The 17,511-nt window shown below is 37.0% G+C and overlaps 2 protein-coding genes across 3 annotated transcripts; one reads left to right on the top strand and one right to left on the bottom strand.

Moving 5' to 3' along the window:
• The first annotated feature begins 454 nt into the window (after positions 1-454).
• On the top strand, positions 455-2,632 carry ras (Inosine-5'-monophosphate dehydrogenase ras). The gene has a single exon (XM_073085719.1). The coding sequence runs from the start codon at positions 840-842 to the stop codon at positions 2,373-2,375; it is 1,536 nt and encodes a 511-aa protein (XP_072941820.1). The 5' UTR covers positions 455-839; the 3' UTR covers positions 2,376-2,632.
• A 190-nt stretch (positions 2,633-2,822) lies between these two features.
• Rep (Rab escort protein) lies at positions 2,823-17,377 on the bottom strand. Of its 2 annotated transcripts, none has more exons than XM_073085718.1 (9): positions 17,203-17,377; positions 16,165-16,363; positions 15,412-15,556; positions 12,764-13,007; positions 12,248-12,470; positions 8,661-9,010; positions 7,828-7,946; positions 7,429-7,551; positions 2,823-4,963 (listed from the first exon to the last, which is right to left on the bottom strand). In XM_073085718.1, the coding sequence occupies exons 1-9, from the start codon at positions 17,249-17,251 to the stop codon at positions 4,823-4,825; spliced, it is 1,593 nt and encodes a 530-aa protein (XP_072941819.1). In that variant the 5' UTR covers positions 17,252-17,377; the 3' UTR covers positions 2,823-4,822. The 2 variants fall into 2 exon arrangements, with proteins under 2 accessions (XP_072941819.1, XP_072941818.1); XM_073085717.1 differs by having other exon boundaries at positions 4,825-4,963; positions 7,266-7,551.
• Positions 17,378-17,511: the final 134 nt, after the last annotated feature.

Genomic DNA, 17,511 nt, shown 5'->3' with positions numbered 1-17,511 from the left:
CCATTTTAATTTCAAGCTTCCGGGGCGAGTCGTTACGTCGCGCTAGTATCTGCACAAAAAGTCATTTTGTATAGAAGTGTGCCCCCCCTGGCCTAATCCTTCTCATTCAGAGAGGAGACCCGTGCCCAGCAGTGGGACAGTAATGAGTTGATGATAATATATATTTACTGCTTACAGCCAGACACATTTTCAACGAATCTCCAATATGAAATAGTACACCTTATCTCTACACTCTATAATTGATTGTGGAATGAATAGAAATAAATGAATAAGTAATTAATTAGTGTATCTAAAAGTCTATGAATGTATTTCAATGGTTATTATTTTTACTGTTCTGTAGATTTATCGGTCGTATTATCGTTTATGCATGATCCTTTTTATGAATGTTACTTTTTATTTACTATCTGTTATATTTCTGTAGTCTGTGGTTCTGGTTCCTCTGCAATCTATTCTGTTGCAAACTTGTAAAATAAAAGAAGCCGGCTGAATGAAATCGAGTTCATGTGGTTGCTTGCTGTATAAAGTTTGTAACCGTGTATATTTTATAAAAATGTATTTTTTGAAAATATAGGAAATATATAAAGATAAAATTGAGCCAAATTTTAAAAATAAGTACAAATTTTGAATCTTATTTAATATTACTACACAATCTTGGATAAATAGAAAATCCGCCTGAAGAAGTATACCACGTGTGGGAATCGCTGAAAAATATTTTTAAAAGTATTACAAGTACCTTTTCATATATCACCAATAACAGTAATTATTAGTACGTATCGTGACCACCGAAAACAGTGTTATAAGGTTATTTTGCAGTACGCACGTGGCGTATCGTCGAAAACATGTCGAAAGGAGACGGCGACTTACGAGACGGGCTTTCCGCCAAGGAGATATTCGCCAACAGTGAGGGCCTCACTTACAATGACTTCCTCTTATTACCTGGATACATAGATTTCACTGCTGAGGAGGTCGACCTCGGTTCTCCTCTCACCAAGAAGATAATTCTTAAAGCACCTCTCGTTTCCACCCCTATGGACACGGTCACCGAGGCAGACATGGCCATTGCCATGGCCCTTTGTGGAGGTATCGGCATCATTCATCATAACTGCACAGCCGAGTACCAGGCGAATGAAGTACATAAAGTAAAAAAATACAAGCACGGCTTCATCAGGGACCCTGTGTGCATGGGACCCACCAACACTGTTGCGGATGTGATAGAAGCTAAAAAAACCAATGGATTCACAGGTTATCCAATTACTGAAAATGGAAAATTAGGTGGAAGATTGATCGGTATTGTGACGTCGAGAGACATCGACTTTAGGGAGGGCGACCCACAGCTCAGCCTCAAGGAAGTCATGACGCCCATAGATGAAATGATAACAGCACAATCTGGAGTTACCTTACAGGATGCCAACTACATCTTAGAAAAGAGCAAGAAAGGAAAACTGCCCATTATCAATGGTGCAGGTGAGCTCGTCGCTCTGATCGCCCGCACCGACTTGAAGAAAGCTCGCAGCTACCCAAATGCTTCGAAGGACTCTAACAAACAGTTACTAGTTGGTGCTGCTATTGGCACGCGTGAAACAGACAGGGAACGGCTCAAGTTGCTTGTGAGTAATGGTGTAGATGTCATTGTATTAGACTCATCTCAAGGCAATTCAATCTATCAAATAGAAATGGTAAAATTCATCAAGAAGACATATCCAGAAATTCAAGTGATTGGAGGAAATGTTGTAACCAGAATGCAAGCAAAGAATCTCATTGAAGCGGGTGTTGATGCTCTGAGAGTTGGCATGGGTAGTGGCTCAATATGTATAACTCAAGAAGTAATGGCCTGTGGTTGCCCTCAAGCCACTGCTGTATACCAAGTAGCATCATATGCTCGTCAGTTCAACGTTCCTGTAATAGCTGATGGTGGAATTCAGTCAGTTGGGCATATTGTTAAATCTCTTGCATTGGGTGCCTCTACTGTGATGATGGGATCACTGCTTGCTGGAACATCTGAGGCCCCAGGAGAATACTTCTTCTCTGATGGTGTTAGACTGAAGAAGTACAGAGGAATGGGTAGCCTGGAAGCTATGGAGAATAAAGAGGGGAAGGGATCGGCAATGAGCCGCTACTTCCACAAAGAATCCGATAAACACAGGGTTGCACAAGGTGTAAGCGGAAGTATTGTTGACAAGGGTTCGGTTCTGCGATTCCTGCCATACTTGCAAGCGGGTATGCAACATAGTTGTCAAGATCTGGGTGCTCGGTCTGTCACTATTCTCCGGGAGATGAGCTACTCTGGTGACCTGCGCTTTATGAAGAGGACATACTCTGCACAACTTGAAGGAAATGTGCATGGATTATTTTCGTATGAAAAAAGATTATTTTAATACATTGCTATGTGCACCCTCATTTCTAGCAAAGTTGTATGAAATTCTTTGTGATATATATATACTTATTGAGCATTTTATTGTATATTTTTGATGGTAAGGATAATGTATTCTATAATTTGTATATTAAGAATGTACTACAGATGTAAAAGGTATTTTCACGTAAACAACAATTCCATTTTGCCACAATGTTATTTTTATGTATTCCTAAAAGTAAGTAACGGACCACAACGTAATAAATAAACAAATGCAAGTAACTTCAGTTATTATCATTTTCCATGCCATTTACCTTATTTCATGTAACAGTATATAACAGGATTGTAGTTGTAATCTTGTTATTACAAATCTGGCTTATTTTTTGTTCTAATGCTATTAAAACACTGATTTATTAATAGGTAAATAGAAATAGATTTTGAGTATATAAGTGGATCATAAATAAAAACAACCTTTACTAATAATCACAATTTTATTGGAATAATAATAATCGCATAAAGCTGCATGAGCATAATTATGCACATTTGGCAATAAATATCATAGAAAGTGCTAAATAACTTAATATTAAAAATTAATATGTGCTACAATCTATGCTTAAGACTGGTGCGTCCTTAATTTGCACTAAACAACATTCTACCTATGAATGAGAAAATTTCCAACTGCCTTGGTCTTTCCATATCACCCCTTTTGATTTTAAGTCAATAATATTGTTAGTATGGGTAGGGTTGCCTAGTATTTTCAAATTCATTATAAAATTTTTGTGAAGTATTTGAGCAATATAAAAATACTGGAAAAGATATATTTTTATGAAGTTTCTTAAATTCACATTTTTCCAGAATTCTAACTAGTTATTCTAGCATGTCATAGTACTAATAGCAACCCTACCTCTTTCTAATCTTTACGTTTTATTTGGAACATACCAATAATATAAATTGACAATACATAATTGCAAACAGAAAATCTATTCCCAACAATTTTTCTTCTCCTTTCTCAAAGTTACATTATTATAATCTCATTAAATACATAATACTGTGTAATATTCCTTCAAACATTCATACAACAGAGAGCTGAATTGCACTTTAAATGAATGCATGTTTAATAGCCTCTAATTGCCATATTATTTTTTTTATAAAATAGTAATATATATAACAAAATTGCTATGTGTTAATCTTGCTAATTAATGTCAAGAAAACCTAGCGTTACTACTACCAGACTTAATTTCCTGCATGTCAATTTCAAATACATGCCCTGTTTTGATAAAGTTACTATAAGATTTGCATTGGAACATAAGCCATTACTAAGTATCCAAACATAACTCGGGTATAAAGTTATACCCGTGATTCGATTAGGTTTTTCGAGATTTTATATTATTTCTTGTAGTAAACTTATCAAAACACAATTGATTTAACAAACCTATCCTACCACTCTACCACACAACCATTGCCCGTCCTCTAAAAAATGCTTTATTTCATAACGCACCAGTCGGAATGCACGAAGTCAAGCGACCAAAGCGTATAAAATAAATCTTACTGAGATTATTCCTTAACAATAAACAGCACATTCCAAATTGTTCACAGTGGTCAATACTTATAATTTGACTTCCGAATTGTCGGTTTCTGTGGACCTCAGGGCCTAAACTAGAATGTCTACACAGCTGAAATCTATGAACAATAATGTTTATAACATTTAAAAAAGTTATAACAGACCTACAATTCGGTGTGTAAAATTCGTTATAACATTGATATGTGCAACATGCGTTTATGAATAGTCTACGTTTGATGTGGAGCATTAAGTATGTCTACAAAGATTAATGCATAAATATAGGTCCACAGTGGCACCGGAACATGTTAGAATTTGCTGGAGTTAAAGATTAAATCATAGATATGACTTGCCACAGTGCGCTAAACAGAAATGATATGACACTACTATATTGCAAACTTCAATTAAATGGTATTGATATTTTCTTATTTAATTTGAATGTTACATATAATTCCAGAAGATGTTGTAATAAATGTAGAATAATTCAAAGAAGGCCTTTAACCCATTTTTATACTTAATATCTGCAATAGTTATTCGTCATATATTATACAAAATGGCGAATGTAAAAATGCAACGTTGTTTTCATTTTCAGTTCTGTTTATTTCAATAATACGCATTATATTAAAAATGTATGTCATTAAATAAAAGATATAAATTCGATGAGGGCCAAGGCGCATCTATGATTCAAATCTATGACGAGTCAAAGATATTATATACCTAGATAAACAGTCGAGTTCGCAAAACGTAAAACAGTCGAAGATTCGACGGTCTGATCTTCCCACTGATAATGTCGGGCGCTACATATTGCTCAGTGAAGTACACGGAGCCATTATTCGTGTGTATTTGTTTTGCGACGGTATCTAGTATATAATGTGTTTGGCCGAGCGTAATAAAACTAACGTCGCAAAAAGCGGCTATTCCTTGGAGTCGCCGTCGCCGTCGTCGCGGAACTCGGGGCCCGGCGTCGCGTCGTCCTCGAACACGATCTCCTCCGGGTCGGGCGCGCGCGGCAGGAACTCCTCGCCGGGGCAGATCTTCTTGAAGATTTGTTCAGCCTGTATCAACGTACACGTTGCTTTACTTAATTCCGGTCCAATACGAGATTTTTTTTTTATAATAACACACACAGACCGAGATCGGTGATCTCATCAATATATTTTATTCAACATGATAATTATATTAAAATACAAATTGTTAAATTATCGTGAATCATTAACGATTGAGAAGAGAGAAAAAAAAGTTACAACGACAAATAGAGTTTAACCTGTTAGATTCTTTCTACAGTTCCTTTTTTCAATTAATTTAAAAAAGTAATCCTACATTCAGTGTATAAATTATGAACTAATATTTACTGTTTACATCTTTTCAAGTTTAACTTCGTTATCGTCTTTATTTTACACTGTTTATTTTATCTCTTCCAATCAAAACAAGTGTGACATGGGAAGGTCAGATAAATTTATAATAAGCAAATTGTGTTAAATTGCGTATCGGTGTTAAAACAAATGACACGCGCGTAAAAACTTTTCACGCAAAGACATGTTTATTAAAACTTTGCTGATTTTTGTTATGTCTGGTGAAAGTTACTGTATGTATTAAATATTGTATGTTTCCCAAATTAAAATAAAATAAAAATTATGTACCTACGTCACAATGTATGTGTATAATAAAATATTATGTATTAAAAATCTAACGACATACAGACTAAGGAAAATTTGTTAAGTGTGTATTTATTAGAATTCAACCGTGGAATCCTAAAAAAATGTTTTCAAGGTAATACCAGCATAACGGCTCCACGTATGTAAAATTCGCTATCGAAACACCTAATTAATAGTATATAGGGGCATTTGTATAAAGTATTTTGTAAAGTTTATAAATATTCAGCGGTGACCTCGGCTAACGAAGATTAATAAAATAAAAATCTTCCTATTAATAACATTATCGCGATTACTATATTTTTTATTTGGTTAAGACTTTGAAATTATTTCCAAATAAATTGATTAGATTAAAATTATCGCCACAAGGAAACATGTTTAATAGAAACAACAAAAATGTCGTTTTGCAAGATCTAAAAGTGTTTTTTATTCGTGAATAGCATTAGTAAGCTAATGGGATGCTAATTTGAACTTCACAAATTTAAAAACTCAATGTCATATCAGAGGTAATTTGCATTAGATCCGAAGTTGCTACCTAAAACGTAGACTGTAAGTAAGTACGAGATATCTTTATATATATATTTCTTATGTGCGAGTGTATGTCACTGAACTCCTCCTAAACGACTGGACTGATTTTGATGAAATTTGTTGTGTGTGTTCAAGGGGACTTGAGAATGGTTTAGATTCACAATTTAGTCCGTGGGAAAAGGTTTTTTTTTAATTATGTTTTAATTCGTAAGTAGTTATAGAATCGGAAACTATGCATTTGATCAAGTGATGATCTTTAGCAAAGTTGTTGTCCAAGAGCCCACGAGGGTTTGGGAGTTGGTAAGACCAATTTTCGACCGATGGCACCACTGTCATTCCAATGCAGGTACAAATTTTCCGTTTTATGTATGTCATATTATTTCTTTAAAATGCGGGCGAAGCTGCGGTCACCACTAGTAAGTTATAATATTTTACAAAGAAACAAAAAAACCTGACGAAACTTGCATATACAGTCAACAAAGTCGAACATTCAGGTTGTTGCTTCGGTTTAGACAACAACCTGAACTTTTATGGTCGGAGGAGATTAGTGTTCATTTGTGGGATAGCAAAGAGTTATGAATATTTTTTATAGTGTTGAAGATATTCTTATCATATTATGTAATGCTGCAACTTCCCACTGGTGGGCACGATTCTCCACACCTGAGGAAATCCTAAAATGTACTCCACTACTGCTCTATTGCGAATTACGTAAGGGGCCTAATTAATGGAAATGGAAATAAAAATAATTAGAACAGCAGTACCGATTTTTTTTTTAGAACGGCAGTACTGACTTTTTTTTCCATTTCCATTTCCATTAATTTAGATTAACAATTTTAAAATGTAAAATTGCAAATTATGTGACATTACACTAGGGAGGGGATCTCACAAAATGTGACCAACTATGACTAGGATCGGCGAGGGTTGAAGAAATCAAGACATTCATGTGACGTAATTAATGGATGGCCCCAAAGGGTGTGTGGGTTAGAAGCCAACTTGGGTCGAATCTTCAAACCGCCGTTAGGTTCCGTTAACTTTAAGGACTTAAATATATAATGGTGATATGGAACCCTCAATGTACGGGTTCGACTCAGAGTTCGCGTTCGAGTCCTTCACGTTGTGGAGCAGCGAGCACAGGCACTGCGACACTGCATCTGCAAGGTGCGGAGTGTGTGCTGACCTGCTCGACGGCGCGGTCGAAGTCGAGGCCGGCGTCGGGCCCCGAGCACACGTGCACGCGCTCGCTGCCGCTGCGCACGGCCGCGCTCGAGTCCTTCACGTTGTGGAGCAGCGAGCACAGGCACTGCGACACTGCATCTGCAAGGTGCGGAGTGTGTGCTGACCTGCTCGACGGCGCGGTCGAAGTCGAGGCCGGCGTCGGGCCCCGAGCACACGTGCACGCGCTCGCTGCCGCTGCGCACGGCCGCGCTCGAGTCCTTCACGTTGTAGAACAGCGACCACAGGCACTGCGACAAACCAAACTTTTAGATACAAAATAGAAAAAAATAAAATATAAAATAAAATCTCTTTATACAGGGGGATTTTTTCAAATGGGCTTTTGAGGCCCAATCCGAAACTATAAGAAATAGCAAAAAATGCTTCAGCATTTTTCGATTCTGATAAATACTAAAAGTACAAGGGTTTGTCAACTCAATGACTAGTCAATCAAGCTGTCTCGGTGGTAATCGAGTCGAAATACACCTGTAGAGCAGACTACAGGGGTATTAGGAGGCAGTTCTGACCTTGGGTTTTTCAGAGTGTTCAGTCTGATCCCCGCCGGTCATGTCGAAGATCTTCTCAGCGTACGGTCTCAGGTCGCTCTCGGCGTCGTTCACCTTGTTCGTTATGAAGTACACCACAACTGAAACAATACAAAAACAATATATAGAACTTTAGGTGTGCTAGCCTCCTTACGATGATTTCCTTCACTATTGAAGCAAGTGATATTAATCATTATTCATTTTTAATATTTAATACGCAATACTCACAAAACTTTGCAAATTCTGCAGCATTTTGCAAGTTTTCAGGTGTCTTATTTAAATCAAGATTTAAGACTGGCACTAGCGTTAGATTTAAAAAAATATCGATGAAGTTATTATTAATGCATTAAATTAAAAAAAGAATTACAAATAAATATACATTTTCGTCATATTGCTCATAGTAACCAAAGCTTGGCATTGTGAGTCACTAATAATTGTCATAACACAAAGGATCACAAAAATTTGTACTGACTCCTTAGGTACTGCAGCTTCACAAATAAATTGTGACAAAAAGTGAAACGACCGGCCGCACCTGAATAAGTGTACAGTATGTAGGCATTTATTGTTTTTTACTCGTTTCATGTTAGTCAGTACACCAGTGGAATCGTTTGATTTAAAATAATATTGGTAATAACATCTTTTTTAACATAGACAATAACAATACCGTTAGTATATAAAAAACTACATATTTTATTTGTACATTAACCTTATTAAAAGAATTTATTACTTAGTACAAATTATGATTAATTGTACCTAAATTAATTTGTATAAAGGTGTGATTCATTGTGGCAAAAAATCAAAACTAAATTACTCACACAATCCTTTAGGGCAGGAGCCGGTAGCCGGACCTACTTCCAGCACGGTGACAGCATTATCGCCTTCCGAGAGCGGCGGGAACCGGAGGAGAGATAGGGGTTCTTTCTCACTCTTCATGATAGTGCCGTTGGTGATGAACACGGCCTTCGATATATCGGAGCTTTCAGCTGGTTCTGGGGAGATCAGGTCTTTGGGGCACTCGTTGATGCCGATCACCAGGTGGTCGCAGTTCAGCACCTTGGACTTGCTGCCGATGACCACGACGGTCCTGCCCTCATCGACCGTCTTAGTCTCCACGGTGTCGATGGGCCGGTTCAGGCAGTACACGCCGCCGAACACAGCGCAGAGCCTGGAAATTAGTAGGAAATCTTTGAATCATATTATCTTATATATAAAATTCTCGTGTCACAATGTTAATTACCGTACTTCTCCGAAACGGCTTTACCGATTTTCACCAAATTTTATATGCATATTCAGTAGGTCTGAGAGTCGGCTTGTTTAATCTATGTTTCATACCCCTAAGTGATAAGGGTTGTTCACCCCTAACATTTTTTATTTTTATGGCAACACAACGTTTGCCGGATCAGCTAGTGTAGGTATAAGAGAAAAGAAGTCTTTCTGATTGCGACAATATCACCATCTATTTTTGTCTTAGAACAAGTGTTTGTGCAGCTGTCTGGCTTGAAAGGTTTCAGTAGACTTTTATAAATGACATGTTTAACATCTTAAAGTATTATTTTATTAGGTTTCATTGAAATCTATCAAGTTAAACATTATCTCATCTTTAAGATCCTAGAAAGTGTCTGAGAATTCACGTTGTTTGTAGTTAAGCCACGGGCGATTGCGTCATGTTTTAGATTGTCATTACAATAAGATTACTGAGGCACGGAGTTTTTCGTTCATAAAACTTTACTTACTGTAGCGAATTAGAAGGTTACTGCTGTTATACAAAACTTATATTTTTAGTTATGAAGATGTTAATTTGTCATTGCTGTCAATTGACTTTGAAAGACCGAATAGATATCTGTTTCATATAATATGGTAGCAGAAACGAATATGTAATCCATCCAATGGTCACTGCCGCTCATGAACATCTGTAATCAACCCCAGATAGGATTAGAGTGGCACCTGAAGTCGGCCACAGGTTGCTACCCCTGAAGAACAGCACCACAATTTTTTTCAGTACAAACACTGCTGCTATAAATTAGGCAGTGGAGATGTTTTGTTAACCTTTAAAACTCATAACATCATAATACTTTTCAACATGTAACATTGTATCATACATGTTATGTGAAGCTATATCGAGTTTCATTTAGCGACTAAGTACTTTATCAATTGAGTTTATTAACTCTGCTTCGCATAGCCTCGCATTTCATATCGAGGGACTTCGGGGAATAGAAAATTGATTAGTTCAACTTGCTTCGTTGTTCGAAATAACACGAAAATTGATTGAATATACCGTACACGTAATACAGTGTACGGTTTTATCCTGTACACATACATACACATAAGGGAGAAATTCGATTTTGGTGGTCATTATCCTACCTCTGATTTATTAAAAGGGACAAAAAACCTTCCGTGAAAAAGTCAACGTAGCTAAAAGTACTCAGTGATATTCTTAAAGGTAACCAAATAAAATATGCGTGCACTGAGTAAGTGTTATATTATAGACAATGGATTTCAAATAAGTTTTTTTCGAAACTTAATGCGTTATGCACTTTGATTTATAACGCCAATTTGAATGTTTCGTATGTGTATACAAAATTGTTATTAAACTAGTGTATAATCATTACATCAGTGTAGACTGTCAGTCTATGAAGATACCATTTTCAAGACCGACTTATTTAAAACGTGTCTTGGTGGTCTACAATAAGTCTAACGAAAGAAGCATGAGACTTTTCGATACAGCTAATAGTTAGAGCGCGATTGCTACTACTTTTGTTACTATACGTCTTCAAAAGAGACTAACGAAATGAAAATAGAGTAGACAGTGGAACGGCAATAAATTAAAGTTTTATAACTTAAATTACTTTGAGAAACAGAGCGTTATAAGGTTGGCTTTGAAGGTGGTAGAACATTTTGTGGTTCGAACTCGGCGGCATCACTGCCACCTATTTCTGCCTCATAACAGCATTCTTGCGTGGCTGTGTTCTGGTTTGAAGGATGTGGTAAAGGAGATATCTCCATAAAAGTATATACTTTTCCGGGGCGTTCCAGCTTAGTCTTCAGGGGTAGCGGCGGATCTGTGGCCGACCTTAGGTAATAATCCTATCTGGGGTTGTTTACAGATATCCATGGGCGGCAGAAGCAACTTACCATTAGGTGGACTGCATGCTCGTATGCTACTTCTATAATTATTATTATAAAAATAAACCATACTTCCTTAACAAAGCTTATAGGTGCGAAATCACGAGTAGCGAAAACAAATAAATCTTAATAAAAATTAGTGCGCAGATAATAAAATGTGAATGGCGTTGCATGCAACGTTAGAAAGTCGTCTTATTTTTGTGTGCGCGATGAGCGATGCACATCTGGGTCACTGAACCTCGCATCAGTTGCCGACACCTTCATGGTAAATCATTTTTCATTATAGTTTCAACCAAACCATTTTTATAATATCAATCGACTCCATTATTTTCATAGATTGTTTGTGCATTTTCGCTACATACTGTTGTAGGTCTACGCTATACCATTGTTGGATATACGTTACTAGCCACATATGTGGAAAGGCTTTAGAAAAATCCACCGCAGTCCAGTGCACATTGGCAAACTTAATAAAAAGTAATAGTGTATTGAAATTCATTTCATTTTCGCTGATAGTTCGAGTTGAAAGTGGAGCATAGTGATGACAATTTAGCTACAATCAACGCAATGCAGTATTGATAGAATGGACATTACTAGTGTAGGTATCATTCATCGTTCTTTATCATTATTTATTAATCTTCTTGCCACTTCTACAGAGTTAGTTAATCATAAATACACACGATGCATAGGATATTATTTGTCAACGAAATAGTGAATGATTGAAAGAGAAAGACATCCCCTCATTTTAACAATAACACACTGAAATCACTCTTTATTTTCGATATCGCAGTATAAACCACTAAGTTTAGGCTATGGTGTATAACCAGGATTTTAAATGACAATTTGTTTGACTCAAAATTTTCACAGATTATGATATAGACTTAAAAGAGACTCTCTTCAAAATATTATTTATAACAAGTACCTAACAAGATCTAGTTACTTCATAAATCCCTTCATAGCTTTTCTTTTCGAGGGGGAAAACTTCAAAAGTTACCTGGTGCCGTGGGAGCGACACGGGGTTATGTGGGACTTTTACCGCACTAAAACCCCCCAGGCCCCAGTTGCCGTCCTCGGCGCTGCGTAGAGGGCTCCGGGATCTCCAAAGGAACGCAACCGGAGTCCTCTCAGCGCACTGCACCGTCGGGCTCCGCCCAAGTGAGATTTTATCACCACACCGTCTGGTGAATACGACGGAATGCGACCACACATACCGCCGTCCCTCCCGGGGTCGTTAGCCGGGCAATCCTATTCTGGTCTCGAAAATAGCTACCAGTCAACTAACCTGCAGAAGCACTGGGGCAGTTCGCCGCTCCCGTACATGGGCCAGAGGAAGGGCGTGTTCCCGTAGCGGCCGAGGCTCATGAGGAACTTCTTGCACTCGCGCACACCCTCCAGGCACGGCATCGAGTCGGTACCACCGGCGATAGCGTACAGTACATAGTGGATCAGGTTCGCAGACAGCCCCTTGTGGCTCAGATACTCCTTGAACGACTTGTCGTTCCAATCTACGCGACAAGGAAAGACAAATTATATTTTCAGAAATATGACTGGCGAATTGATCTGACTGCACTTTGTGTGTTTTTTCATGTCTACGGCTAAACGTAAATGCCAAAAAACGATTATTCATATCAGATAAAATTAGGAATTTTGTTAAAAGATTTTGTTTAATTTCTACAAAATGAACGTATCAATGTTTTTTTAGATACTGTTCCTGACTCCTGATTATCAAATTGGAACCTCTGATGGAAGTACACACCAAAATATACCCGTTAGAGGCAATCCGTCAAAAGCACCTTACCTTTAAACTCATTCTCCATCTCCTCCTCGTTATACCCAACGATGGAGGTGAGCATCTTCATGAGCATCCGTTTCTCGACGATGCTGACCGCCTCGGTGGCGAACACGTCCGCGCGGGAGCACGGCACCGGCGTCAGCTTGTCCCCGAGCCACGTGAGCACGCGCGTCACGCAGCGGAACTCCGCGTAGCGCGCGATGTTCGACGATATCAACAGCTCCACCAGCGGCCCGCGGGAGAACAGGAGCTACGCAACGGAATCCATGTTTTTATAATACAGGAGTATTACTACCTCATAACTGTAGCGTTAAGCGCTGCTGTGTTCTGGTTTGAAGAGTGTGGTAAGGGAGACATACTTATCCGAGGCGTTCCAGCTTAGACCACAGGGATAGCGGCGCATCTGTGGCCGACCTCAGATAGGAATATCTAAACCTATCTAGGGTTGATCACGGATGTCCATGGGCGACAGTTGGCAGTTACAATTAGATGGATTGTATGCTCGTCTGCTACTCCTATATTATAAAAAAAAGTGAGCATTCAGTCCACTTTATAGTAAGTGGCTACTGCCGCCCATGGACATCCATAATCAACCCCAGATAGGATTATATTCCTACCTGAGGTCGCCCACAGATGCGCCAGTGCCCTTGAGGACTAAACTGGAACACCTCGGAAAAGTGTGTATTTAAAATAGCAAAAGAGTGTGCTTTATGGATGTAAGTGAAAATTACCGCCAATGGATATTATAGATGTCCAACTTAAAATAGAACAAAAATCTTTCGTCCATTCATATATCAATCAGCTTTTTGAGATCAACTGTTAGACTCCCATAATCCATCAGCTCTATAAGGCCAACTGTAAGGCATAGACCTTCCCCATACAAGTACAAGGCAAAACTGTGTTACATTTTAACTTTAAATTATAGATTTAAGTATGACCATTTATTCTGCATTATTTTTCAGTACTCCAAATTCCAAATCAATAAACAGAATTAGAAACTATACAACCTTGGCATAGCACGGGGGCATTTACAGTTTATTATTGTCTACGAGCTATCGACCATTACGCGTAGGTACGCGTTAACATTAGCCAATTGCGATCTGACAACTTAATCATCGCCGCAGATCAACACCTAAGGCTGTGTTGTAGAAAACTTGATTACTAACATGCTATGATTGCTAAATGCTAATGATAAATTGTCAGTTTAAAAACAATCTCCAGTTAAGTTTGCCACTAACTCGCCGTTGCCTGGAGTACTGGACGGCATTACTACCCGCCCTCTCCCATAGATTAGTATCCTCTCCTAAATTAATGAGTAAGCCTTGTCCCGAAGTAGATCATAGGTAATAGATTGCTACCGATGCCCACGATTGCAAAGTTAACTAACAGTAACTACATTATAAAAATAAAATTGCACCGCGTGCCAATCCATCAAATATTCACGGTGCGGCAGTACTTTGCAAGGACACGCGAAATGGATCGTAAACAGTTTAATCGCCCGCCTGTTAGTCCGGTCACTGGATCAAACCATTCTACGTTATTGACAAAGAATTTTATGATTGACTAACGCAGAACAATCTGTTTACCACCTAAATTTGTTTCAGACCGCTGTCCATCGTGGATCGTAAATTGACTTTTAAATCTTGACGTAAGTAACGGTTGAATATTCATGACGTTATAGATCTTCTTAAAAATGCTTTGAAATTTAAATTGAGATGCTTTACTACGCAAAATTTTGATTCTAATATTTCATGAGATCATAGTTATGAATGAATTATTTTCATAAACATTCGTTGTACCAATGTTTTATAATTGTGGAATCGTCATGTGGAATATTTGTGTAGAACCAATGTTAGTAACATTTAGCTTCAATTATCAAATCGCAATGCGAAAAATTTCGGATGCGCTGTCGATCTCACAGTCGCAGACCGTATTGCAGTAAGCCGCCCGGATACGCTCAAAGATTCGTCAAGGTCCTTTACCTTTAGATACCATTTTGACAAACAGTCTAGGCTACAAAACTGCACTGTAGGCATTGTTTGAAATTGGGAAAGCAAGGTTGTTCTCATTATATTGTTAAAAATAATATTAAATATGCAAGTGTAATATTATTGACTTTGATACATATGCTAGTACCAACTTGGTACTAAAAGAACTGACAAATATTAAACGAGAAATTTCCTTGCATATCTTTATATTTTTATTAATATTTACGTTATTTATCAGATGTTGGTTGAAGATTTCATTACTGTTAAATAGAAAAAAACTATAAAAAATGCACAATATCAATTTGGTGTTAAAAAACTTTCATAGCATGATTCACAATATTATGTATGTATGTTATAATATTATAAGGAAAACAGAAAAATTTTCATGAAAACTTTACGTCAATACAACAGGAGTGGCTGAGTGGCATTTGATTTACTTTTGCTTGAGACATTACTTAGAACGGTTAGGCGCATCACATATTCATGAAAAGTGGTATTGTACCTTGTTTAATCTAAAACCAGAAATTCATAGAATTTTTGTTATTAAAATCCTAATTTGATTAAATTATTTTTAATAAAGTTTGTGTTTTGCTTATAATATTATAATTGGAAAGTAGTAAAATTATGTATAAACCTAACCAATCAATCATCAAATCTATCAATTACCTTGGGTGTCATATCAATGTTGAATTTTCTATATTCAGTGGCAAAGGTAGCTTGACTCCAGACCTTCTTGGGCTGCTCTGCCTTGCCATCTTCAGTCTTGCCCTCTTCAGATTCTTCTTTCTTCTCCTCTTCTTGGGGTGAATCCCTAATAAGATAAGTCAATTGTTCATTTACTTTAATATTGCTTCGTTGTTGTTTCATAGCTGTTTCATAGTTGTTCATTTACTTTAATATTGCTTTGTAAACATATAAAAGTGATGATAATTGCCAAATTTTTGGCCAAATTCAAGACAATTGATATTGTTGATTAATTAAATTTCCTTTTGTACATGCTCTAATGTTTTTAACACAAGGAGTTCCAAATCTACCCTTGTATAAAGTATTAATTAAGAATTATAAATGTCCACATAACAATTACGTAACATTGTAAGAAAATTAATAAATGTAATTTACTTTATTATCTTTGTTTACAAAGAATACAGTAGCAAAGGAGCATGAAGCTCATCCATTGGTAAGTGGCCATTGGCTGTACCTATGGATTATGACGGGCAGCTCGTAGTAAGTTAACTAGCAAAAAATTGCTTCGTGGCAGAAATATATAAGAATAGGTGTGGTGGTGATAAAAATTGATTTTCACTATAATTTTTTGAGTCCCTTCTGTGTGTTTCCTTATATATTAAGTAATTCACATTTTCACAAATCCATAAAAAATACACATACTAATCTGTAACTGCAAAAGGTACATAAACTTACTTTTCTATGTACCACTGTTCTGCGAGGTTGTACACCTGCAGTTGCCTGTTGGGGTCCGAGTTGACCTCCTTGATGAACTTCTGCAGGCCGTCAAAGTTGTATGAGGCCCATAGACCACCATAGTGGTCGCTGGAGTCAAGGTGGAGGACATTCTTGCCTATTCTACTGCATGCTGCAGCAACAATAGACTCCACCATGCCTACAGGGAAAAAACCCTAATATAGACAACTTCATAGAGAATACTAAACCTTTTATTTAAAATGTCACCCATTTGGACTTCTGTAAACCAGGTATTTATTTATTATTCATAAATTAAAAATATATGCTTAAATTCATCTTTTTCATTTTTTTCAGTTCAGGGTTAATTTAATTAATTTCTAGTGAAAGTGATCTTTTTATAATATCTTTTACTTAGAAGGATATGGATTTAACCTAATTAATTGTTTATTTTTAAACTACTCAAGCATTACTCAAGGCAAATGGTGATTTCATTAAGTTAAAAAATTTTCTCATGCAACAGAAATGAACTAAAGTAAATCTTCATCTTAAAATCAGAATTGATTAAATTGACCTATAACAATCATGACTTTTGGTTTCAATGTTACCTCATTTTCAAATCGTCATAAGTGCATACATGAATACTTATAACAAAAGTTCATTGACCACAGAGCAATTGGATCAATAAACCTCAATAAGAAAAGGCAATATCACCGAAAGAAAAAGAGTCTAGTAATAATGGTGATGTCCGTAATTTAGATTTGCAAATATTTGACTTGGATGACTGTACAACAGTTTGCGGAGCGGTAATTAGCCCATCCCTCGATTTATGATTTCAAAATCTATAGCAATTTAGTGCTCTTTTCTTGGCAATACGATCTGTATATAGGCAACAATTGCACAATTCTCTTAACACGCTTGCTGAAGCCAGCATATTGAGGCATAGCATGACCAAACGAGTAAAAAAAATAAGATCGATACGTAAGTAGGCTACTATCGCCATCACGCCCGGTATCATTTTGTGGAAAACGTATGACTCACCCGTTCCAACAACGATGACCTGGAAATCGGTCGGCAAATCGTCCTCCATTTTTTCGTACTATATATCGTCCACACAATTTAAAATTCTGCTTTTATCAAAACTAAAATGTGCTCGCTTTGTACAAAGGATTTTACTTTCTTTCTCTGACACTAGTCAATAATGACAGTTCAGTTGACAAAACTGACAACTAAGCAAAAGTTTATAGTTGGATATTCGTACTAATAAGATTCTTGTACAAACGATAAATAGGATTTATGAAAAATTTAATGGTAATAAAATAATTCATATTGTTACATTGCTTATTTAAC

Source organism: Epargyreus clarus, unplaced genomic scaffold (assembly GCF_041222505.1).
Source record: "Epargyreus clarus isolate Ecla_fem2 unplaced genomic scaffold, WU_Ecla_fem_2.2 ptg000023l, whole genome shotgun sequence".
Lineage (NCBI taxonomy): Eukaryota > Metazoa > Arthropoda > Insecta > Lepidoptera > Hesperiidae > Epargyreus > Epargyreus clarus.
The sequence above is the reverse complement of the archived record's forward strand: the minus strand, read 5'-3'. Positions and strand labels throughout refer to the sequence as shown.

Excerpts from the sequence above, each read along its gene's own strand:
- ras (XM_073085719.1), top strand. The coding sequence starts at position 840 with ATGTCGAAAGGAGACGGCGACTTACGAGACGGGCTTTCCGCCAAGGAG.
- Rep (XM_073085717.1), bottom strand. The coding sequence starts at position 17,251 with ATGGAGGACGATTTGCCGACCGATTTCCAGGTCATCGTTGTTGGAACG. Across the intron at positions 13,008-15,411 it reads ACATTGATATGACACCCAAG|CTCCTGTTCTCCCGCGGGCC; the intron begins GTAATTGATAGA and ends TCCGTTGCGTAG. Across the intron at positions 7,552-7,827 it reads AACACTCTGAAAAACCCAAG|TGCCTGTGGTCGCTGTTCTA; the intron begins GTCAGAACTGCC and ends GGTTTGTCGCAG.